This window comes from Episyrphus balteatus, chromosome X, assembly GCF_945859705.1.
Source record: "Episyrphus balteatus chromosome X, idEpiBalt1.1, whole genome shotgun sequence".
NCBI classification, from domain to species: Eukaryota; Metazoa; Arthropoda; class Insecta; order Diptera; family Syrphidae; genus Episyrphus; species Episyrphus balteatus.
Genome location: NC_079138.1, coordinates 2,424,015 through 2,451,492, shown reverse-complemented (window position 1 = coordinate 2,451,492; position 27,478 = coordinate 2,424,015). Strand labels below are relative to the sequence as shown.

The following is a 27,478-nucleotide window of genomic DNA, read 5'->3' as shown; positions in this document are numbered from 1 at the left end:
ATTTTTATTTTTAGAGGATATTTTTTTCGAATGGAATGGATTTTCCAAAAAAAATCTGTATCGGATGAAATTTCCACAAAATTTAAGACCCCTTGGACGAAATTCTCATTTTGTTTGGACAAAAATTTAAAAAAAAAATTGAGTTTCAGAGCAAATATTCCTTTCTTTTTAAATTAAATTCTTGAAATATCAATGAATTATTTTAAAATTTATGGTAACACTGGTCGGCAACGGATAAAGAGCAAGAACCGAATCTGAATCTGAAGTCAAAATTTCACTGGCACGTCACGTTTTTGAAATAATTGAATATTAATAGGTCAAAAACGCGTTTTTTTTGGGTACATTTGACATCGAATTACATCACCGTAAATTTTTTTTTTTGTAAAACTACTTATGCAATCTCAAAACGCCACATTAACTAGTCCTAAAGGTATTTATATTTTATCAAAACTATTTTTTTTCTCAATGATATTGAAAAAAGAAATTTATGATAGATATCTCAAAATCTTGATTATTTTTTTTCAAAATAATGAATGGTTTTTTGAATCAAATTCCATCTTGCGTCTTCTGATTTGGACTTATTAAGAGCAACATATTACGGAAAATATATATTTTTGACTAAACATAAAAAAAAAACTCAATTAAAAATTAATTTTTGAAGCTTTATAGCGAAAATAGTGATGAGTATAGCTCAAAAACTAGACGTGATAGAAAAAATCTGTAAACAGTTTTGAATTCAGCACACTAAAGTCAATCAAAATCACCTTATAGAGTTCTTGCTAACGACTTTTTTTTTTAGTTTTTTTGCCGACCAGTGTAATTAGTAATTTGCTCTCAAATTTTTTTTTTATTTTGTTAAAACAATTATTAAATATGCATTTATTTTCCAAATGAATTAATTGTTTTTTAATCAATTTATTAATAAATTTGTTGGAAATATGATCAAAAATGTTGAAAAAAAATTTAATACTGAGTTATGAAGGGTTATTTAAAAACAATACAAAGGGTACCCTTCGACAAAGTGGTACAGAAATATTTTTAACAGAAATTTGAGTTAAATTATTGGAAATATAATTAAAAAAAAAGTCTGGCGTCGTATACGGATTTTTTTGCTAAGGCCCTGGTCTTCAAAATATGAATTTTTGAAAAACACCTATTTTTTAAATAGATTTTTGAGTGTTGTTCTTCATTTTAAGGAATTTTTGAAATCTTAAAAAGGTGAGATTGATTAACGTATGTGGGCAAAAAATTGTATTTCGAAAATTATTTTCAAAAACGGTAAGAAAAATTTTCTTTTCATATTCTTTACAAGTTACACAATCTCGATTTTTTTACTATGTTAATTCTAACAAATTACATCTTTTTTTCATAATTTTTTGAACTAAGGGTGGGCTATTGAAAATAGTGGTGAAATTTGTTGGAAATACTAAAAAAGTACTGTTCATGAACTGAAAAAAAAGAAAACACCTCACTCACCATTTTATATTTGTTATTATTTTTGAAAAAAGTTTGAATAGATTATACTAAGCATGTAGCTTTTTTAGGTGCTCATATGTCAAACGAAAAAAATTCATGATTTTTACACTTGAAAAAATATTTTCTAAATTCTAAATTAAAAAAAAGGTCACTGCGGTGTATGCGTACTATTTTTTTTATTTTGTTCTTATGTTAATAAAAAATAATTATTCTATAATGTTTAAACTTAGGTTAGGATAGCGAAAAGAAAAGTTGGGCTTTCCTGGACTAACTTTGGGCAAACTAACCACAGTACAAAACCAACAATTTTTTCACTGAATCAAAATAAAAAACATTTTTTTGTGATTTTTGAGTAGAACTAAGGGTGGGCTACCAAAAAAAATATAGGGCTAGCCCAGAAAGGTTTGGAAAACAAATCAGCATTTGAGAGCGCCAACTTTACGTAACTCAAAACCACCAGTGGAGGAAGTACGGCAATCTCAATTTTAAACTTCAACATCATCAGCTTTAAAAAATCGTATATTTTTTTAAGGCGTTGTACCTACATAAATGATTGAGTCATATAATTAAAGTTTGAATAATAATCTTTTTTTTATAATTTTCTCACGTAAAATTATCGGCCGTAAACCGACTTTGTCGACTTTAAAAGGTATAACTAAGACACTTTTTGCAAAAAGTAAAAAAAAATTGAAACTTTTTAAGTTCATTTCCCTTTATTTTTTCCAAATGGAATAAGACTTAAAAAATGAATCTTTCAAACTTAGATATTAGCTTCAAAATGAATTTTTTTTAAATATGAAAAAAAAAAAAAAAAATAGTTCCAATTTTGCAAAAAAACAGGCCGTTATAGTTATACCTTTACATTGCTTCTTTACGGAATGTGGATACTTCAAACACTCTACCTAAAACTTTTTCCTTATTAAATCTTAATGAAACTTTCAGTTTTTGAGAGTTGTGCCTGTCAAAAACTAAAACAAATAATGAAAGTTTTTAACCCTCTACTGCATGAATTAATATTAGCGGACTAAAAAATTAAAAAATGCTTTACATGGGTTCTTTGGGTTGTTTCAAAACGGTTTTCATTAAAAATTTTTTTTTTAATTAATTTGTTTAAAAAATTTGTTTATAAGCCAAATTTGGCTTCGTATGCATTAAGGGGTAAGAAATTTTACTAATTTTATTTATTCAGATTATGTAAAGAATACAATTAAAAATATCAAAAGATAAATATTTATCATTTAAAAACAAAATAATGTAAAATAAATACATTGCATTACAAAAAGTTAAGAATTAATTCAAATTTTTCTCATTTTAAGCCATGGAACCGAGAAAAGCAATTTGTTTTTTCCGTTGAATATATTTTTTTTTGGTTCACATTCTTTCCACTGTCGAAGTAGGTCTTGCTCCAACATTTTCACCCACTCCCAGATCTTACAAAAGTTAAGAAGTAATAAAATTATTGAAAAATATTATAGGTGAGCCCCCCTTTCCCTGAAATTTGTGTGGTTACGCCGCCGGAAATGGGGTTAACATGTGAAAAATGTCTCTAAAAGCGAAGGGACTCCATTTCTGAATAAAACATAGCTTCCAAGCAAAATAACAATGTAAAGGAACAAAATTTTCCAAAAAAAAAGTTTTACATGTTGTGTAGATTTACAACCCCTGAATGCATACGAAGCCAAATATGGCTTCCCTACTTTTTGCCCTCCCAAGACCAGGCCAATAACTTTTTTTCAATAAAAATTGGTTCATAGCATACACAATTAGACAATCGATCCTAAATAAATTTTTAATTCCACTTTACTTTCCAAAGAAACGCAGTAATTAACACTTAAAGTATGAATATATTCTACACTTTCGATTTCAATGCACATGACTGATCGACTCACCTGTGATAATAAAATACACCTATATTTTGTGTCGGACACACGAAAAAACTATCTCTATGGGTTCTCAGAAACACAAAGAAGAGGATTGTATTGAATCTTTACCATTTTTTTGTGACAGAGAAGAGAAAAGTGCTTTCAAACTGACAAAACCATATTTGGCTTCGTATGCAGTAGAGGGTTAATTTTTTTTTTAACGTTTTTTTTTTTTTTTCTAATCTGCTTAGCTTAATTGGGTCATTGCCAAATTTTGGTTTAGTTCATCTCTGCTTAATTCAATGCTGCTGTACCACCGAAAATTTATTCAATTTCTAGCTGTTATCCATGTAAAATTAGTTTTTTTCCTTCTTGTTTGTTAATTGGGACGGGCTGGCTGACCGATGGGTATTAAAAATAAACCCTTCAAGGTCAATCTTTGTTTTCCTCTCTATAATATTTGAGGAGAGTGAGGTAAACTGCTGGTTCTATTTTATCATCGTCCACTGCTAACCTTTTTTTTTTTTTGTTTTGAACGAAAACGAGAGGAAAATTTCTCCTCAACTGAGAAACAAAAAAAAAAAAAAAAAAACAAGGAAAGAATTTATTTTCCTCAAGGAACATAAATTTCAATGAGTTTTCATGAAAAACACAATTTATTTCGGTCTATTTTTAAGCAGCAAGCTTTATATGGGTGAGGTTGTTGTGTTTAGAATTGGAGTTGGGTTGTATACTTCTTTTTACTTTTAGCTACTTTTTTTGGTTTTTCCTTCTTCTAATTAAATATTTTCCTTGGTGTTTTTGTATTAAAAAAAAAAAAAAAATTGATAATAAATGCATTTCACAAAGTAAGAAAATGAATAACTTTAAAAAGAAGAAAACTGTTTAAATATCTTATATGTATCAAGTTCGGGATTGAATGCAATTACACACGCAAAAGTTCGCAAAAAAAGCCTTGACGTTATTTCCTTTTGCACCCTTCAAAATCAAAGGATATACTAACATATACCAATAGGTATATTTTATCCTTCGAAACACGCTTTACTCTTGTATAAAAATGTATTGGTATGTGTGTGTGTGGAATATGGATGATATATGGTTAATTTTACATATTGAAATCACAAGAGCAGATAGGTATAAGCCGTGGTTATGGCCATTATTATTATGTACATAGGTAGACCGTGTTTGGTACGACAGACAGGGTAGATACGTTCGTCAGTCGTCAGTCATAACTTTTGTAAGATTTGAGAGTGAAAGATATAAAGTAGTTACATAAGCATCCTAAACAACGCCGTCAAGCGTAAAGATGAATGGTTCCGTTTATATTATACACACGTATTATATACACTTTGCATATATGTATGTTTAATGTATATATATAATCTTTTGGGATCTTAGATCAGATCTGATTTGAGTAGCAAGTTTTGCGTAAAAACATTGTAGGTACATTATATTTACAAAAGATTAAAAGGAGAAATAATATTCTTGGGTATATTTTGAGTGCCTATAGTCTCAACACAAAGAATCTCTTCAATTTAAAGGAAAACAAAAATCAAACTTGATACTTTGATAGAACGCGAAGTTATTTTTGAGACAAATATATACAAGTACCTACTTACATAGCTTTTTAGTAGGTATAGAAATTCCTACGCACTTCAAAGGGAGAGAGCAACCAATTTATATTTCATTGTAAGAAAATGCAACGACCTCTTGTCTGAACTTGAGGGTATTTTGAAAGATATTGAAAACTGAATGTAGGTATGTGTAGGAAATAAGACACTGTGAGTAAAAATTTGATTTTTTTACTTTTTATTCAATAAGTTTTTTAGTACCTAGAACTTATGTGAAAAAAAAAACCGCCACACAAGCTGGTGTATATCGGTGTAGAGCAATGAATTTAAGGCCAAAAGTCCATAATGACATTGTTTTTGAACTAAGGATGTGCTAATGAAAAAAGTGATGGAATTTGTCGAAATTACCATGGTTAGTTGAGAAAGGTTTCAAAATTAGGTACTATTCGTGTACTGAAAAAGAAATAACCTCACACACCATTTTATATTTTTTGATAATTTTAAAAGAAGTTTGGATTTTGCAATCATTCAACCAAGTAAGAATTCTAAGTCAAATAAATAACATTTGTGTGGATTTTCATTTTCTATTTTAAATTTATAAAAAGGTCACTGTGGTGTATGCGTACTTTTTTTTTTTTTTTTCTTTGAGGTGAATACAAAATTATGTTTCTATAATTTTTAAATTAAGGGTACGATAGTGAAAAATAAAAGTTGGCCTATCCTAGGCTTACTTTGGGCAATCAAACCAAATTAGCATTTGGGGGTGCCAACTTCACATAGCCACTTTTGACCCTGAACCATATGAAATATGGTAGTCAACGAACTTCGAATATATACTCCAGTCAAAATAGACATTTGACTTCTAAAACATCCTCAAATTTGTTACAAGATTTTCAAGGTCAATTGTCGAAAATACCAGTAGCAAAAACATGTCTTTATTGTTTTTTTTTAATTTTTTCAAAAACATGATAAACAAATTATTTATGTTTCTAGTCTGTAAAATTTATCTTCGGATTAGATGTAAATGTAATAGAGATCAAACACTTTTCTATCAAATAAGCCAAAATATGGCTTTCCAAGGATATTGCAATTTTTTTTTAATACCAAATTATCAATCAATCATAATTTAAAGATACTGAAATTCCTTAAAAATATTTTTATATAATTTTGTTTAAAAAAAAAACATTTTTAAAATGAAAAAAAAAAAAAATAATAATCGAGGTTAATAGAATATTTCTGACTGCAGATTCGAATTCAGTACCTCTAAATGTATATGTATGTATATTTTGGTTCTTGTGGCAATAATCTTGTTGGCAAAATAATATATACAAAATTTAAAAACTTCGAGTAATCAAAAGATTTTTAATTTTTCTTTCAGTATCGAATAAAAATTATCGAATAAACTATCGAATAAAAACTATCGAATAAACTATCAAATCAAAAAAAAAAATATTCGAATAAAAAAACAATCGTATAAAAAAAACTATTTGAATGAAAAAACTATCGAAAAAAAAAATTATATTAGAATGAAAAAACTATCGAATGAAAAATTATCGAATGAAAAAACTATCGAAAAAAAAAACAATCGAATGAAAAAACTATTCAAATGAAAATTGGTAGTAGTAACTGAATGAATGAATGATTTCAAAGTATCGAATGAATGAATATTTTACAACTATCGATAGTTTGATAGTTTTTATTTCGATAGTTCCCATCACTAATTTGTGTTATTTGCACTTAAATGAATAGGAAATTTCATTATGAACTCATGTTTTGTCATATAACGAAATGTTTAAAATGTCAAAATTATAGAATTAAAAATTAGGCTCCAATATACTAAAACAATTAGATTTTACACTCAAAAAAATTTACTGTTTCGCGCTACCAGATTTCATAGAGTATTTGTCAAGAAAAACTGGTTTTAAGAATTCTTACAGTCGTCTGTTATAATCTACCAGAATTTCCTGGTTTTTTCTACCCGAAGAACCTGGCAAAAATAAACCAGGAATCTGGTAGAATACACAAGGCAACAAGATAAATCATCTAGTTTCTGTTTCAAAAATTTTGATTTGTGTATCAGGAACACCGTATTTTTGTATCAGGAATTACTGGAAGAATGTACCAATCTCCACAACGGGAATATTTTTTCCTGGTAACTGGTAGAATATACCAGAATTCTGGTAGCATTTACCATGAATACTATCTGGTAGAATATATAAGAATTCTGGTTGAATTTACCAGGAATATATTTTTTTTCTAGTAGAAAACAAAAGGAATACTTTTTTCCTGGTAGAATGTAAAAGAATTTTAATAGAATATACCAGAAATATTTATTTTCCTCATTTTCGGTCGCCGCTTGCGTCACATCTCTTCTCAGATCCTCTAAAGTTGATTCCATTTGACTGATATAAAGGGTAAAAGGTTCATTTCAAAGTACTACATCACTTGATCTCTTACAGCATGAACACAAAACGGTTTATAAATTAAATTTTTTACCAATATGTGAAAAGAATATTTTTATAATGTTGGTTCTCGTCCTTATACAGTCCGACGTCGTCAGTCGTCGCGTAGTGTCAGTCGGTCATCTATAGAAATTGTTTGTTCATTACTATGATTTTATCCTTGCTCAGCATATGTCATACGCAGTCATATCTTCTATTTTTTTTTTCCTCGTCCTATTCGAGGATGTGTTTTGGGGTCTATAGACAATATAAAGGCACTTGCTTTCGTCGTCGTTCGCAGTGATAGCAATTTCTCATCACATGCACGCATATTTGCTGGAAGGAATCGTTGTGAAAGGATTCAAATAAAAATACGAGAAAAAAAAAAAAAAAAAACTATATAAACCACGAACCTTGCTCTGGAACAAACAAGAAGAAAAAAAAAAAAAAGAAAGGCAAAAAAATTGAGCGAAAGAAGAAAGGCACTCACCATTTACGGCAGATAACGTTGAAGCGTCGACATAGTGATGGAAGCATAGCGTCAGATGAAGAAGAAAATATATAATTGGCCGCAATTTGATTGACGTTCCCATTTCTTTGAAATTTGCTCCTGCTGGGGAATTTTTTTCTTTCATTTTGTATTATTTTTTTTTTTTTTTTTATTTATTTTTGGTTTTCTATTTTCTCTGTTTTCTGTTGTTGTTTGGTTTGTTTGGTTTTTGGATCGTTTTTCTATCTTTAGCTTGATTTTTTATTTTTTTTTTTTTTTTTTTTGAAGCAAGTTTAGTCTTTACTGCTTTTACTGCCACACATATGTTTGTCTATGATTGGAGCAGGTCTTTGCGTTGATGCCTTGGGTATAGATGGATAGATAGTTAAATCAATCCTTTGGAATGTAACGTTGATGGTGTTGCATTGGGATCTTTGGTTTTTTGTGTTTTTCTTTTGACATTGTGTTAACGAAGGACGACAACTGATGGCACTCGTGATGGCTTAATGGAAAATTCCTAAGAAGATGACGATAACTTTATATATATATGTGTGTGTAATGTCCTTGTACATATATATATTGGATTTTTTTTTTTTTTTTTTTTTTGGTTTTGTGATGAGCAAAAAATTCTAGGATAATTGAAAATAATTACACAACCAAGGCAATCAATGTCCTTTTGTCAATGTGTGTGTGTGTGGGTGTAAGTGCGGATGCTCTCTCGAAAAGATGGATGGATAGATAGACAGATAGATGGATGACACTTCTTGTCTTTCTAGTGTCGTGCAAAATTTTCTAGACGACGACGACGACGACGACGACGACAAGGAAAGTCAATTAGTCAATTTGTTGTGAGTAGCAAGTAAATGATGATCTTTCTTTCTTTTAGTTTTATTTGTGAAAATGGTAGGTATTTTTATCTGCAAAAAAAAGAAAGAAAAAAAAATAACATGTTAGTAAAAATGGTCAATTTGTAGGCAAGTTTTGTTAGTTTTATTTTTAGTTAAAATTTTAAATTATATCGATATTAGTCACGCAACCCTCTTATTCCCTTTTCTTATTAGAAATTATTATTTGTTGATTAGTTAATTTTTCATGCCATGTTATTATTGCCTTTTTTTCTCGTTTAAGTTTGATAGCGTGACATGGATATGGATATTAATAGGTTGATATTATAAACTCTAATTTCGCTAAGCACCATGATTTGATTATATACCTTAATTAGAAAGCGAAATGTATAGGAACTCGACTTTTGTGCTTCTGGCAATTTGATTAGCTTCGGTGTCATATTTTCATATTCCCTTTAATTCAGGGTGAATTCCTCCGTCACGTACAGACAAATGAATCGTTTATTTCAGAAACGACATAAGTCCATGAGCATAAACTTTTCAGAAGCAACAAAAAACTGTTTTTTACTTAAAATTCCACAACACTTCAAATTTAGAGTATGCCGAGTTATAATCTAGCCTAAGATGCATTTAGAAACCTTTAAAATATAAACTTTTTTTAGGTCTTTGCGGGTTTTTAAGCCTTTAAAGTCGGTGGACTTATTTCGTTTCTGAAATAAACGAAATTTTTGTGGTAAAACTTTTGTTTTTATTAAGCTATAGTTTTTGAACCCTACTTTCGATTTTAGTAAATTAAATAGCAGTAGATAGAGTAAATCTTTACCTTTTTATAGATGTATAACTTAAAGGCTTGCGTGTCATGATGTTTGCCAAAATAATTTAAAACTGGTAAAATGTCATATTATTCAAGAGTTAAAAATGCTGCCACCACCAGAAATCTGGCTATAACTTTTGAATCCTGAGTACAATTTTAATGAATTTAATAGATATAGATAGAGTAATTATTTACCTTTTTATAGATATATAACTTAAAGGCTTGCGTATCAAGATTGCTGCCAAAATAATTTAAAACTGGTAAAAAGTCATGTATTTAACAGTCAAAAATGTTGTCACCGGGTGAAAATTTTCCATATATTTTGAACCCTTTTCTTTAAGTTTTCGTATTTTGGGGGGTCTGACATACTTAATTTTTTTTCAGAAGATGAATAACTATACATAAATGAGAAATTTCCAAAAAAAAAATTTTTGGAAAAAGTGGACTTATGCTGTTTCTGAAATAAACGATTCAAATGTGGCTTCTCTTTTCATGCGAAAACATGTATTAGGGGAGAAATTTTCTAATTTTAAGGTTTTTCAAAAATATTGTTATTTGACAAAGGAAATACCAAAACATTAAAACTTTTGATATTTGTAAAATTTCGAATTTGTAATTTCATTGGCAACCGTTACAGAGCCCAAAATTAATTTATGGTTGAAAGTTATTTTCTAGTTATGATTAAGGTCTTTTAATGAAACAATGTGTGTGGAAGTCATAGCGTATGGTCGTTTTTGAGAACTATTATTGAGCAATTGAAGGTCCAGATAAATTATGTTCAAATTGTACACGTATTTTCTGATGGATTTGCTTAACAGTTTAAAAGTTGAGTCAGTTTTTCCGATATTTACTCAGATTCTAACCAAAATCTATTTTTTGTTCTCTTAATAGTATTAATGTATTTGAAATTAGAAGTTGTTTATTTTTGTAAAATTTGTATGTAATTTTATAATATTTTACAAAAGTATGTCACACCCGTTACATTTTGTAAATATATTAGAAAACACATCATAAATATTTATAAATTTACTTCAAATATATGCTTACTGCAAATAAAATTAAAATCCTCGATGATTTTCTCAAGTCACACCCGTTACACCTAATCTAGAGTAGAGAGATTGTGTTATTGCAAGATGAGTACAAACAGAATTAAACTTTAAAACATATTTACAACTTATTACATTGGGCGGTTACTCAATTTGAGAAAAAATTAAACTGAGTCACACGTACATGCTCTTGTAGTTCACATTATCTCTATCTTAAATATCTATTGGAAATTTAAGATTTTGTTTAGTGTCGAGAAAAAAAAATCAAAAAAAAAAAAAAAAATCTTCAAATCTGAAGTCGAAAAAAATCTACGACGTCACGTTTTTGAGATATAAGTAGTTCAAATTTTTATCTACGAAACGTGACATCATAGATTTTTTTTACTTCAGATTTGAATTAAGAACATTAAAATCTATGAGAAAAGTATATTTTTGTTCACAGAAAAAAATAAATTCTCAATTTTATTGAACATTGAAACTTTTCATTATATCATGTTTTCTAATATTTACTTAAAAACATAGTTGGCAACCATATAACCGCAATATTTTCAATTTTCTTATGAAACATAAATAGAAGAGATCTCAAAATTGTGCTAATTAAAAAAAAAAAAAAAACAATCCATGAAATAGCGTAATAAAAGGGGTCTTAAAGTGTTTTTTACTAATTTGGCATTTTTTGGACTTTGTTTTTAAAATTTTTGATTTTTTTTTTTAAAGAATATGAATCTATGAATCCTAAATCTAAGATCCGACACATTTTTGTTATGAATTTAGCCCAATTTCTAGCTTATATACTGTTTTGAAAATAAAAATTCTATTTTAACGCCCATTCTTTCCGCCATTTTGTAGCCGCCATTTTGAATAAAAAAAAAGTTGTCAGCTTTTTCTGATTCTACATACTAGATATTATCATTCAGTGTACCAAATTTCATAACTTTTCGTCCAGAAATGAATTTTGACGCCAAAAACGACGACAGACCACTTTTTTGATCTTCTCCATCATCGTTGGTTTTGATTAAAACCTCAACCTCAAGAACGATCTTCCTCTTGTAGTTCAATGTAGATACCTTCATATTAGTTTACCCTTCAAAATATAAAAATGTAATCAGTAATTTTATAGTAATTTTTTTTATAAAAACTGTCTATACTGTTTTATACGAAACCAACTTAAATACTTTTTTGTTTATTTCAATAAGCATTCACATAAAATTAATGAGAAATTATTTAATTTTTACACGATAAACACTTGGATTCTTTTAGGAAGAAAATTCTTATTAAAATAACCAGATATTCACTTTGATTTTAACCGAGTTTAAACAGATTCCATTTTTATTCTTATTGGAAATCTTGTTATTTTTATTAGATAGGATTTAATTGATTTATTTTGCTCCTTCCAATCTCTAAATTTTTTTCCATAAATCTAAGTTTGGAATCTATTGTTGTTTGATAAAGTAATTCAAAATGTCTGAATTTCTTCAAAGGGAAAGACCTATGAGCTAGTTTTAACGATACTTACAAATACATATATAAAAATTAAAATTGCATACTATTACCTATCCTTATTTCTGAAAAATTGACTAAGATTCATTTAAAAACTGAAATCATCAAAGAAATGACCTAAAGACCTTAGTAAATTGCGAACTTGGTATAAAAAAAAAACATAGCTTCAGCTAAACATGCAAGAATATATTCAAACACATATAAACCCTCCTAAAATCAAACACAAAAAAAATCTATTTTTCTTACTCCCAGTTCCAATCCCCCGTTTCTTCAATCAAATAAATAACATTTAATGGTCCTAAAAGAAGCATTAAAGACCCCCTGGCTTGGAAAAAGTAACAAACAAAATAGAAAAAAAAAAAAAATAACAACAGACATGCAAAAAAGTCAATGTGTTTATAAGAGAAAAACTTTTGTTTTTTTTTTGCGTGTCTTGAGATTTGTATATACTTATTACTTCAATATAATAATTTTTTTTTTTGTTGTAATATCCCCTCCCTCTATTTTTGGATAAAGTGAAAAATAAAATATACAACACAACTATTATACATTTACACGAACACGTTCAAAAGAAAAGTAAAAAGAAAAGAAAGCAAAAAAAAAAAAAAATGTAGTTAGCCGATGAAAACAAAAGCCGTTTGCCACATTAAAGTTTCTCAAACTCTCTCTCTCTCTCTCTCAAAGTTATTCAATCTCATAATAGGATATTAAAGGACGAAAGCATTAAGGAACGACGACACACAAAGCTTTCATGGAGGGATTTTCTTCTTTAATTTTTTATTAATTAATAAATACTGGTATTAATTTGGTAATTTTCTCGAGCTGTTCCCAAAAGGTTCTTCCTTCTTCTTCTTCTCTACCTAAATTTCCATGGTTTGTTGTGTGTATATTTTTCGTTTAAAGTTTGAAATAGCCCCGCCACCTGTCGAGGTTTTTATTGAAAGTTTTGTGTAAAGTTTTCTGTAAAACATTCAATAGCCTTTCTTTTTAACATCAACATCGACATCGACATATGACCTTGATAAGTAAATTTTTGGCATCCGAAAACCACGCGGATTTCAGTTTTTGCTGATTCAAGTGTCACAGGGATGTATCTTACATAAAAACCGTCGTCGTCGATGAAAAGATTGTCCAATAGCAGGAACAAAACAAAAAAAAAAACAGGAGAACTAAGGGATGAGATGAAATTGTTGGTAACCGGGGAGTCAAGGTTTTTGGTATTAAAGTAGATGCTATAAAACAATTTTATTGCTGTTTCCAAGTTAATAACGTGGCGTATTTTCATTAATGCGATTTATTGGTGTTTCACTTGAAATTAATTTCATTGCGTGCCTTTAATAGGATTTTGCCAAAAAAAAAAAAAAATAATATAAATATCTGCTTTTACTGGGAAAGGGATGGGGTGTAATGTGTGGGGTGGTGATAATATTAAAATCCTATGTGCAGCTCCTACTGGAGGGGAGACAGAACAAGCAGATAGCTGTGCCAGGGCTGATGTGGCTTTTTGTGTGTTGCTGTTGTGATGTGATGGTGTGTTCATTAAAAAAGCGAATAATTGCGTAGAAACAGAAGCAATGCATACGAAATATATGTATGTAATGTAGGATAATAACAGTTGTTGGGGATTAAGATTAATATGACAGGACACAGAGAAGGCAACCTGACACACACATTATTATTATTTTTTTTTGTTTGCTACATTACGCAAATCTGGCGATTTTAATGTGAAGTATTTGAGTACTTGAGCTATTAAAACAAAAATTTAGGTTGAAGAAGGAAGAGGCAGTGAACCAAAATCATATTATATGCTGTTGAGACACGAAATTCTTATACCAAGGTAGAATTTAATCGGAATTCACGAGAGAAAAGACCGATATAGAATTCCTGGAATAGGAAATTGGCTTTAAAAGTAGATATAAGGTGACCATCGAGCAACAAGGATGAAGCTGCTATGAAAGTTGCAAACAAAAACTAAAACCTAACCAACTCCTGTTTAAAAAAAAGGAGACAAAGCCTATATGTTGCAAATTGCAGACCTAAGTTATCTTGTATTACAAAACTTTTTGAGAAAGTTGTTTGCTATAGTTTTGCATTGCAAAAACGATTGACAGTAAACAATTTGCCTCTTTTTTAATACGCTTTTACTAGCTTCACACTAACAAGCAATGTAATACAATCTTGAAAATCAATTTTGAAGCACTTCCAATTATCGTATCGAACTGAAACGTTTGCACAAAAATGTGATCCGGACCCTGGTTAGGTGCATGGGGGGTCGAAATACCACAAATCAATTTTAGTATTATGGTGATGCGGGCAGGGTAGGGGCACTGGGGAATTGGAACTTCCCCAAATCACTTTCACACCAGCCAGAATTTTGATAGACCGAAATTACTTGAAACCTCTAAAACGCCCTTGACAGCGCATGTAGCTTCCTCAACTGACTCAAAAGACCACTTGTGCCTCTCCCTTTTTAGTTTGTAGACGTTCAATGAGAATATTAATATTTTTCTAAGGTCCTAATTTTCAAAATATGAATTTTTAAAAATACATTTTGAGTGTTTTTTTTTTTGTATTTCATAAAATGAAAAATTGTAAAATTTTATTTTTTTAAATGTCAAGTGGGTCAGAACGAGATATATCCCATTCCGCCCCTATTAATTTGAGATTTTTTTTTGCAAGCTATCAAAAATTCCGAAAAATATAAATAAAAATGCACGTACAAATGGGGTCGCACGTACTTGCTCTTGCCGTTTAAAACACTTTTATGTTAGTTTACTTGTTGATTTTAAAAGCTGCCTGTATATAAAATTAAAGAAATTTAGGGCAAAATTTTGTTAAATGAAAAAAAAAATATTTTTTTTTATTTGACTTTTTTTGAAAAAAATTAAAATTATTGCAATTTTTTTTTTATTGCTTTGAATATTACGTTTGTAAAGTTTAATCAAAATCGTTAAAGCCATTCTCGAGTTATTTGGTAAAATTTGAAATATTTGTATTGGAGGTATAAACTTTTTTGACTTTTTTTTAAAAAAAACTAAAAAATCGTTAGAGCCGTTTTCGAGTTATTTGGTTTGAATTGAAAAATTTGTATGGGAGGTACACTTTCTAACAACTTTCAGAATTCCATAAAAATCATCTGTACCAAATTTGAAGAAAATCCGTCCACCCGTTCCCGGCTGTGGAAATGTGTACAGATGGACGCACAACCGCACAGACGCACGGACGGAACAGCGAGACCCACTTTTTTGGAATTCTCCATCATCGTAATGTTGGTTTGTTTTAATAAAAAAAAAAAATTTTTTTCGACACGAGCAAGTAAAAAACACTCAAAATGTTCCTATAAAATAGGTGTTTTAAAAAATTTATTTTTTAAAAATTAGGACCTTAGAAAAATATCCATATTTTTGTTTCATTATCTTTTCATTGGTATTTCACATGTTTCGGGGCCTTAAATTTCCCAGCAAAGTTCAAGATCTTGGAAGATTAGTTCATTTCCCGCAAGGGCCAAAATTACGTTATATTCTCTTTATTTTCAGTACTCTTATACTTAGTAAGGAAAATAATATAATTCGAATCCATCCCAAAAAAAGGAAGTTTAAATTTTATAAAATCCACTCAAGTTTTAAAATTGTACCAAAGACATAACTAAAATTGACAAATTTTGTCTTTCTTTGAGTAAAAATGTTAATTTGACCCAATATTCTAGCTCAATTCGCGAATACAAATACAATTATAATACAAATACAAATGTAAATAAGGGAATAAAAATCTTAGGTACAGTGGGAAGACATTTTCCCGGATATTGTATATCTTTCTGATATTTTCTCCCTTATAAGCTTCATTAACTATTTTTGCCTTTTAACATCATCAATAGTCTTGTGAAATCGTAAGAAAGTCTGTACATCTTCAGTAGAAGGTTTTGCTTCCACAAACAGCAGAAGCAGAAGTAGACACTCCTACCTATCTGTTTCACATTATATTGCTTTGAGAAAAAGTATGTTTCGTGCCCCATATTATTACTCTATAACATACATATACATACATTCACTGCCGAATGCCGATAGTCATTAGGATGGGATTTCCTTTTTTCGTCTTTGTCTTGTCGTTTTGACTGTTGCCTTACCGTCAACGTCACCATCTCCTGCGCTGCCATACATTTTGTTTGGAGACTTTGCTGCTGAATACTGAATATCTCTGATGTCGTTATTGTCACTCTTTCTTTCTCTCTCTCTCACTTTCTTTTTTTACTATCTACCATTTCCATTTCAAGGAGTCTTTTCTTTCTCTAAATGGCATTGATTTAATGGATTCTAATTGGAATTCATTGAAGCTTGATTCCGTGCGGCACATCATCATTATCATCATCACCATCAATATCACCATCATCATCTAAATACAAATAAATAGGTAGTAGATACATGTACAAAACGAAATAGAGGTATTATATGTATGTATTGTAAGTCCATCATGTCGCAATTGTCAGGGTTCAGTGTTCAGGGTGCTGAGTCCAATTTATTGCTTCCTCTTAATTTTGCTTAAAGGTTCTTTTTTTTTTTTTTCATTTTATTTTTGTGTAATAGGAGAACAGTTTTCGCGAAATAGAAGGAAGAAAGAGAAATGAATTAGACTCCTTGAAAATTCAAGAAAAAAAAAAATTGAGGATGTTTTCTTGACTGAAACTGTTTCATGTTGATTCCTTGGAAGTTTCGTTTTTTTTTTTTTTTTTTTTTTTTAATTTAATTTTTACAACATTCAGTTGTTTGCTTTGAAGTTATTTAAATTCTAAATGAATGTTCTGATGTTTGTATAGAATTATAATTAAAACAGTAATACAGGGATGTGTATGTGTGCGTTTTAGGCTGATATAATTGAAATCCACTTTGAAGGTGCCAATATTTGAACAAGGTAATGGTTAAACAGCTTTAAGGCGGATGAATATTCCAAAATGTTGTATTTTTTTTTTTTACGCTGGGGCGCTGGCTATAGGAAGTTTTAATACATTCACATAGTTATCAGTGTTGACAGAATATTTTCAAGGGAAGTAGCCGATTTTGAAAAATCTTGGAACCAAAAATAGTCGCTTTCAAAAATGGTCCAAAAAAGCGCAAGATTAAATTTTTTTTTTTAATTTTCAAATAACTTTTGCTTATCAGACCTCAATTATTCAAGTTCAAAATTAAAAGAGCCAAAATCTGATAAATCAAGCGAGTTAAAAGTTCAAGGAGCATGTTTGGCGATAAATAGCCGGCTCTGGCAACACTGACAGGTATTTCCCAGAAAGTTGTTCATTTTTCTTGTTAAAATTACGATTAGCTTTAAAAAAAAGTAGATACCCTTTTTTTTGCTACGTACATGAAAATCTTCAGATCAATCAACTACTTCCAACACAAGGAAAAGGATCAAGTTCGCTTTTCCGTTCGCTTCTCAAATAACTAGTGATGGGAACTATCGAATACAAACTATCAAACTATCGATAGTTTTAAAATATTCATTCATTCGATAGTTTTAAATCATTCATTTAGTTACTATTTTCATTCGAATAGTTTTTTCATTCGACAGTTTTTTATTCGATAGTTTTTTCATTTGAATAGTTTTCCTAAGCGATAGTTTTTTCATTCGATAGTTTGTTATTCGATAGTTTTTTCATTCGATAGTTTGTTATTCGATAGTTCGTTTTTCCGTTCTCGTCTCAAATAACTAGTGATGGGAACTATCGAATAAAAACTATCAAACTATCGATAGTTGTAAAATATTCATTCATTCGATAGTTTTAAATTTTTTTATCGATAGTTTTTTCATTTGAATAGTTTTCTTAAAACAATAGTTTTTTCATTTGAATAGTATTTTTATTCGATAGTTTTTTCATTCGACAGTTTTTTATTCGATAGTTTTTTTCATTCGAATAGTTTTTATCCGATTATTATTCGATAGTTTTTATTCGATAGTTTTTATTCGATAGCTTTTGTTCAAATGAATAAATGAATGAATGAATTAACTATTCGATAGTTCAAATCATTCAGTTACTAACTATCGATAGTTGGAATCATTCGATAGTTCCCATCACTACAAATAACCTCTTAAGTAGTCTTACGTTATTAGCAGCATTTTTAGAGAACCAGTGCAACTTTGCCAAGAAGTCTCTATGATGTGATGGAATTTCATCGATTAGGACGTAAAAGCTTAAGAAGCTAAAAAATATGCCAAAGAGGTCTTTGGTTTTTTTTAGAAGAAAAAAGTGGCAGAACGGGGAAGGAACGAGTAGCCGATGATGGTGCAATGGTTAGTTTGATGGATTATTACGCAAAAGGTCTGGGTTCGAATCCCAGCTTCTATCACTTAAAACATTTTTAAACCTCTTGCAAGAAATTGACAAAGCGTCCAAGAGTATAATTATCATGAAAAAAGAGTGTGTGTAAGGATTTACACGGGCTTGAAGTTATTCTTTAACCTCAGAAATTCAGTGCAATTCAATTTCAACAAGACTGTCTTACATGGACTAAACATGGCTTAAACAAACTCAGTTTTTTTTTTTTCTAATTGCAGACGGAAGAGTTAAAATGAACAACCCGTGCTTTAATCGTATACTTCTCATACATAGATAAAAACAAGATGTACCTTATCATCTTCTGGCTTTGGCATAAGCTTCAGGGTTGAATTTCTAAAGAGCTTGATAAACAATCAAATATGGAAAATCCTTCTCATTTTCTCAGTTTCTTCGTTTCTTTGGTCTAAGAAAAAAAAAAAAAAAATCACATAACATCTAAATGAAAATATATATCAGCAGAAAAACGAGAAGGGGCGCACATAAGTCTGAAGAAGGTGTTTAAAGATTCGTTTCTACTGTTTTCTTTTTCTAGGAAAACGATGAGGATGCTGTCATCCTTTGATGGTTATATTGATCAATCGATACTTTCATCTGAATAATTTGATTTATCGTATTTTTTTTTTTGTTGTTACTTTTTTTTCTTGCAGGCCAAATTGAAACGGGAAATTAAAAAAAAAAAAAAAAAAAACAAAAACAAACATTCTTTTGATTGGTATCAAAGAAAATTTAAATAAAATAAAATTCAATCAGAAGACTTACACACCAGAGAGACAGAAATAGAAATGAAAATAAGTGAAAATAATACTGTTTAATTTTTTTTTTTTTTAATAAAGGAAAACTCAGTAAATTTATATTGTCAGGTGGGAAATTTTAAACAGCTTGATTTTGCATGAAGAATAAATAATAAAATAAAGTCAAACAAATAAAAATAAAATAAAATAAAATAAAATAAAATAAAATAAAATAAAAATAAAAATAAAATAAAATAAAATAAAATAAAATAAAATAAAATAAAATAAATTAAAATAAAATAAAATAAAATAAAATAAAATAAAATAAAATAAAATAAAATAAAATAAAATATAATAAAATAAAATAAAATAAAATAAAATAAAATAAAATAAAATAAAATAAAATAAAATAAAATAAAATAAAATAAAATAAAATAAAATAAAATAAAATAAAATAAAATAAAATAAAATAAAATAAAATAAAATAAAATAAAATAAAATAAAATAAAATAAAATAAAATAAAATAAAATAAAATAAAATAAAATAAAATAAAATAAAATAAAATAAAATAAAATAAAATAAAATAAAATAAAATAAAATAAAATAAAATAAAATAAAATAAAATAAAATAAAATAAAATAAAATAAAATAAAATAAAAATAAAAATAAAAATTAAAACAAAATAAAACAAAAAAAAATAATTCAAGACCAACGCGAAAACTCTCTAGTTCTAACAATTTGTCAGATGTTCCTTTCTTGAGAGCTTGACAATCATTCTTTGTTTCACGTTTCGGGGAAGCATTTGATGGCTCAGGCTGAACACGTATTGATTAACCATAAAAACGAAAAAAAAGTACAATAAAAAGTACGTATACGTCCAGGTGTACCTTCCTATGAACATGAAAATTAGAATTTTGTTTGAAACTGACTTTAGAAGTATCCTCAAAGAATAAATAATAATTGCAAAGCCAAACAATATGACAAAATATTCTTTAATAAAATTTTCTAACTTTTTCATACCAGAAAATGCGTTATTCAAACAAACAAGAAAACATCTAGAACCAGAAAGAAAACTGATTTTCCATCTGAAAGGTAACACATACATATATTTATAGTTGATTTTCTTTCTATTTTTCAACATTACTTCAATCTTTTCACTTTGAGCTCAATAACTATAAGTCCTATGTCTGCATTTGATAGTTTTTCTTTCGAGACACTGTATTTTGTGATTCCAGGATATAACAATTGAAAAACTGTGTTTTCCAGTTAACTGATTTATTTTGTTCTTGTTGTTCCTCTGTACTACTCTAGCCTTTTGTTCTTAATGTTTCCTTTTTTCTTGCAAAAAGTTTTTACTCTTACATATTTTGTATACTTCTTTTTTTTTTTTGTATTTTTTATTGCCAGAAGAAGCAAATAGTTTTTTTTTTTTTGTTGTTGTTTAAATTTCAAGGATAGTTTCTTATTGAAGTCCTGAAAGTGTATCCTTTTTTTTTTTTGTGTAATATTATTGAAAAGCAAAACAAAAGATTGAAGTTTTGTTCTATATAAGGATAAGAAACCCACATAATATGTATGTATAATAAAAGATCTATCAGTATCTTGAAAGAATTTTTATGCTTTCAAGCTAGATGATGATAAAATAAATGGAATTCGTTAGGAATATTGGAAAAATAATGAGAGTAGAAGAGTCAGAAGAAAGAATTTATAAAACTAAATCTCCCTTGCATTATATTTTTTTATTTTTTTATTTTTGCTATGTTTACGATATTGTTCTTGCTAACAAAGGACGTCAGCAACAATTTCAAGATTATATTCATTGCGACACAGGACCGGACGTATATCATAGGTATATAAAAGGCCAAAATAAATATTTTTCCAAGCATTTGTTTGTGACGTGTAAATTGATAAACGCCGCTGGCTGCAAGTACGAAAAAACACGACTCATTCCTACGTTTTTCCTGAACCTGTTTGCAGTGTGCATTTTCTTCTTTACTGATTCAATCATATTCAACGTACCTATAGATTAAACTTTAAACTATTAAGGATACAAAAATTTTCTATAGTGTTTTTGAAAGGTTTTATCCCAAAAGTAAATTGTAGGAAAGGATTTTTGAAAATTCAATCATTCAAGAAAAAAGTAAAGTCTTATACAATACTTTAAAATATGAAGCTATTAGGTTAGGCAGTGCTATTTGTTATATAGTTTGATAAATTTTAATGCATTTTTGGAAAATCAAATTTTTTATGTCATTTTGACGTACCTTTTTTTGACATCGGCATAAAAAGTTTATATTTTCCTTAAAAAAAAAAAAAACTATTCAGAATGATTGGTCACAGTTTATTTTATTCAAAAATTCAAAAAATATAATTTTTTAATAGCAAAAATAGACTCAATTTTACATTCTTCACAGATGTGATTTTATTTTGTAAGAAAATATTATAAATAAATGTAATATTTTTTAGGACAAATAAATAAATATTGTACATTAACTACAAGCTTCATTAAAAACATTTAAAATATCCTTATATTTATATCTAAGCAAAATGCGATTTTTTTGTCTTTAATATGTTTCTAAATGGTTCTTGATTCTTGAATAAATCAAATCAATTCATTTCAAAATTATGCCAAAAAAAAAAAATCAAAGAATAAGAAACTTCTCTCTGAAATATCAATTATCGAACTAAATTAGCATTTATTTTTTTTTTTTGACTCTATGATGTGTAAGAAACAATCCTCAGTTAAGAGAGATTTGCTTTGGCGTATTACAATTCTGCCAACACAAACACTTTTCCAAACATAATTTGCGACGAGAAAACGTTTAAATACTAATCTTTTGGGAAACAGAAAAATAAAGACGAAAACTTTTGTCACACAAAAACGTGACAATCATCCGAAATTAATACGATTCAACAAATTGAACAAAAAAAAAAAAAAAATATCTATATGTTGGTATATCTGTAAGTTTGTATATTTGAGATATAATCTGTAATAAGAAAGAAAAAGAAAAATCTTGGTCCTTAAAATCGATTTCTAGGTCATTTTTTTTTTTTTTTGTCAAACAAAGTGTATTTTCATTTTAATATGTTTTCTGTTTCTATTATTTTCTATTCTTTTTACTCGGAATTATTCGTAGGTAAGAATTTTGTATTCTCCTATAGCTCGAGTCTTGTAAGCTTCTCTCAATCAGTTGTATACAGTATGAATTATTCAATTCAAGTTAAAAGAATATACGAATACAAACTATCGTTTTTTTTTTTTTGGTATTTATAAACACTCAATACTACAATCCTAACGCAGAGAGAGGATATTTTTTTATTACGCCTTCTTCATCCTTGTTACGCGACAGAAACTTATTTTTTTTTTTTTTTTATATAACTCGTACTCCCACAGTCTTTATCCTTACAGTCGTATATAATCTCTGACTGAGTTATGCTTCAAGGAAAAAGGTTTTCATAACTTTTTTTTTTTGTTTTTGTTTTTGTTTTATGTTTCCAATATTTGTTGCTTTCGGAAATGTATTATTTTGTCTCCAAGAAAGTTTTTCAGTTTCTTTTTGGTTTTATTTTGTGTTTCTGTCTAACATTTCAGCACTGTACATAAAGTGGTTGAAAAGTTCTGTTTTTATTTTTTTTTTTTTTTTTGAAAAATGAAAAGTAATGTTTTGTAGTGTGAATAAGTTCTGTGTCCTTCTTGTGGCTGTTGCTATGAAATGGAAATGTTTGTGTTGGCCTGTGAATTTTTTTTTTTTTTTTTTTTTTTTTTTTGAGGTATTGAATTTTTTTTTTTTTTCTACTCTACTTTAGGGAGGTATTTTGTTTTAATTTTTGTTAAATACGTAAGGACTATGTGGAGATATTCAGGAATTTTCTTTTCGATCAAATGGAAAATAAAATAGTACTGAATGTTAGACGGGCTAGATGCCAAAAGCTTTACAAGAAACAAGTTTAATTAGGGGAAGATGGACTATGGTTTATTTTATAATATTTATGAAATAGATAAAATACCAAACACACTGTAAATAGGAAAATAATGGCTATCACAGCTAAAAATTTTTTTAAGGATCAATTTAACTCAAAACATCATGAGAAAAGTCATCACATTGAAAAAATTATTTTTAGTTCATTTTATTTGAATGTTTTGCTTTTGGGAAGGAAAATTTTTTGGCGGTTTCTGCTAGTATTTTATTTTACTAACCAAATTCCAAAAAGGAGACGGTTTTTTTGATCCACTAAAATTAAATTATAAAATTTATTTTTTTTTTTTTTGACGAAAGCCTTCTGTGCCCCATCCTCTCCTATATTCAATAAAAAAAAAGAGTAAATTTCCTTGCATTAAGTGCACACAATAATAGAAAATAAAATATAAAACGAAATACATATTTCGAAAGAGAAATAAAAAAAAGAACAAAAAATCAATGCGAAACATATTTGTGCGCTGTAAAGTTTTAGTATAGTATAGAAATAAAACGAAGAATAAGAAAAAAGAAGAAAGTAATTTTTCTGATATGTCAGGACAAAATGGAAGTATTTTGTCCGGGAAGTTGATTCTTTTAAAAAGTCTTCACATAGAAATGTTGCATTTTTGTGCTGTCCGATTGTCGTTGTCCTGTCATTATATATGTTTGCTACAACAAAAACAAAATAAAGATATAGAAATAGAAAATACAATTTTTTCAACTGTGTGTTCGAATAAATAATTTTTTGGCAAGAATGTAATTATTTTTTTTTTAAGCCAAGTGATGTGAATTTATAGATTATATACTAGTATACAATTTAAAATGGTGAATGAGGGCGAAATTGAAAAGTTACAAATGACATTATTTGAAAATTAATAAAAAAAAAAAAGTAGGACATTTATTTTGGTTCTATAATCACGACATTAGCCTTTTTTTTAGCCCTAAAACCTTTTTGATTTTATAGAGGATAACCGTGACCTTCAAATCTGGTAGTTCTAATTTTTGGCACAGTTCTTATAATAACGACTCAATGAATGGCGTTAGTTTTCTGAAACTAAGGTCGAAAGCAAAAATGCAAAATATTCTAAAAATATTTCATTTGATTTTGTATTGATATATAATTTTAAGGACTTATTTTTTTCACCAATGGTATTTTTTTTAAATTCCTTAAATTGATAACAAAATTATGTATTGTCAATGTCAAACTCTACAACTGTATTTGTTTTCCAACGTATTTTTGAGCTCAAAAATTATATTTTATGCTTTAACAGCTTTGTCAATTTTTTTTTACGTGACAACGTCAAAATAGAGTATTTTCATCTTAAGAGCCAAGCCAAATGACGCCAAGCCCAACTTGAGCCAAGATCTATTATAGCTAATTTGAGAGCTCATATCCTGAAAGTTAACACCAAGAAATAATTTTTAAAAATCCAATAGGGTAAATAAGGGTAAAATGACATATTAACATTAAAGTTATTTTCTAACCGGTAAAAAAAAATGAAAAATTCTAAAAAAACTGAAACTTTTGTTTCTTCCATTTCTTCAATATCGAAATATGAATTATTGAAACTGATTTTTTTTTTAGAATTTTTGAAAGCTTGAAAAAATCTCAACGTTACAGGGCCTACGTACGTGTGCAAAAAATTGGATTTCTAACAAATTTTTTAACGAAAACTAGAAAAACTTTTTTGTTTTACCACAATTTTTTTTTGACCGTTTTCAAACGTTTTCTATTTATATTTTGTTTATCTCGACAGATAGGTAGGTGAAATTTATATAGGAAAGATTGATAAAAGACACGACCATATTTCTAATTATTATTATTATTTTTTTTTTTGAGACGTTATGAAAAAGTAGTGGCTCAAAAACTATAGACGTGATAGAATAAATCTTTTTTTGTTTTAGCCGAATGGATGTATATTTATCAGAGACCAGAAATAACAATCAACCTTTATTTTCAATCGGTTGCTCTCTGAGAGTTACCACATTACTTTAAATAGTTTCGGTTAAGGTTTGAGATTTATTTTTACAAACAAATAAATGGAAAAGGTCCACCTTTAACCGTTTTCTCTGAAAATAAATCAAAAATGGTCAATTAAAAGGAAAATGTCGAATATGTCAAGAATGTCTTTATATTGCAAAAATAAATATGAAAAGGATGTTTTTTTCTAAGTTTATGTATTAAATAATGTATGAACGTATGAACTTAATAGACTCTCAAAGTTCTTTAGACCCAAGATTATATCTCTTTTCGTTTTCGCCCGCCCAACTTTAAACGGCTATATCTCGGAATTTTGATGCCAAAAGGTAGCGGGGACTCTAACCTACATTTGGGTACATCTCCCATCCCTGTAGGTGCACTCGTTCTCAAACCGGGAGAACTTTAATGTCAAAAAAAAAGTAAAGCCCGATTCTGAAAAAATAGGCATGATGTGGCGGTTTAACATGGAAGATGATTTTTTAAAAATCTGACAATGTGCACAGCGTAGGCCCATGACACAAGCTATCATTTGGCATCGCTCCCAAAAATCGCTCTCAAACGGTTTAGCTTACAGGAGCGTTCAAAGATTCGCTGATTTTTTGAAAAAAAAATTGTACCCTAACTTTCAAAAGCGATTTTCTCGGAATTTTGAAAAAAAAATCGAGAAACCGGATTATACCACTATCGGGTAGCTGAGAATATAAGCTTTCATATAGCACCACTCCAATGTCTCTAGGAATTAATACATTTGCAGATGAGATTTAAGTTTTTCTCTCAGTGATAAATCTCACATAAAAAAATACAAAATTAAGGTTTCTCTCAGACCTTGACCGAAATTTTTCCTTTTTTTAAAAATAAAGGTTATTTTATGACCTAATAAGAGTTATATAAGGAACCTTTCAAAAGGTTGAGATTTATTTCAGATCTCTGTTATTTATTTTATAATTTATTCTACATATATGTGACCTTTGGCTAATTTAATTACAAAAGCTCATTAATTTCTCGAATATTCATGTCTGAAATTGTTTCTTGGGAATTAATAATTAGAAATATTTAATAACAACACACATTTGGGTAAATTTTGTAAATTCGATTTATAGTTCATTCCACACCAACCAAATCAGCCAAAAGAAAAACCCCTTAATTCTTAATTAATTCAAAATGGCTCAGTTAGTGTCTATATTATTATTATGTGATGTGATCCAAGAGGAACTGCACCAGGTTGATATCTTGTCAGTTTCTAGTTTAGCTTATATTTGTCCATCACCGGTCCAGTCCAAGGTCTACCAGGTGGTGCTGGTGCATATTTGAATCATGCCATGAAGCAACAAGGACTCCACATAATAGAGTCGAGTATATTCAAATTGGCAGTGTAGGTTTAGTATGTCCTGTCCAGTCAGTCCACCCATCAACCGACAAACCATATAGCTGGGCTGGGCTGGGCTATTCCCAATTCAATAAAACATTTCTAATTCTAATTCATTCGGTCATCCTGTCATTTAACATCATCTTATTCTCTTTCTATCTTTCTCTTCCCTCTCCCTCTCATTGTTTCTCTAGAACTCTTCAGTTTCGACTTTCAATTCATCTATGAGAGAGTTCGAAATTCGAGTATAGGTATATTGCTCAAGGGATTTGGTCCTTTCTAATGGATTGACATTTATGAACAAAATTTGTGTAGATACATATATGCAATTGGCCATTGCCGAGTTACCATTTACCAACCATCATTTATGTCCTTTCTCTCTCTCTACTTAAGGAAGGATAAGGAGTAGCTTTTCATTATTAATTTCAATATAGAAAAGTTGAGACCGACCGACCAACGACGCTGGCTGGATTGGTGCATTCATATATGTGCGTTTGTCCTGTGAAAATTTCAGAATGTAAGAAATCAATTCGATTCATTGCTGGCAAACTCTTAAACAATAGAAATGCAAACTCGTTAACTTGTGTGCCATATCCAGATGAATGCAGTCATAGGAAACTCAAAAAACTGTACACTGAATTGGATATTTTGTGTGTGTATGTTGTTTTTTTTTGTTTCATTTTTTAAAACAATTTTAAAACAAAATCCATAACAAAAATGAAATATTTGACATGAAAAAAGTTCCAACAGCAGGAACAGAGAATTATCGTTCCACCAAAAAAGGCTTCATTTCAAAAACGGGCTCCTTGGCAACAGAAAAGCAATATTACAAATCAGTTTTAACAATTCTTAATTGGATTTAGAACGTGTACTGTTCATTGTATACTTGTTTCAATTTTAAGTGGATATCCGACCGGACTCAGTTTCTATATCCTGCCTGATGCAAAATATGTATAAAATCTGGAGCAGCAGATCTCAAAGAACAAGAACAAGCAAGTGGACTCTTTGAATATAATCAACTAGCTGCAAGGATCTAAGTTGTTTCAATACAAAATGAGATAAGGAACAGA

The 27,478-nt window shown here is 28.8% G+C and overlaps 1 protein-coding gene across 4 annotated transcripts in view; it reads right to left on the bottom strand.

The window, feature by feature from the left end:
- Nucleotides 1-27,478, bottom strand: part of LOC129920483 (zwei Ig domain protein zig-8) — a 201,222-nt gene that overhangs the window by 78,412 nt on the left and 95,332 nt on the right. For all 4 annotated transcript variants that reach the window (XM_056001713.1, XM_056001710.1, XM_056001712.1 and 1 more), the window contains one exon: nt 7,841-8,757. In XM_056001713.1, coding sequence (XP_055857688.1) covers nt 7,841-7,985 — 145 coding nt within the window. In that variant the 5' untranslated portion in view covers nt 7,986-8,757. The remainder of the gene's footprint in view (nt 1-7,840; nt 8,758-27,478) is intronic.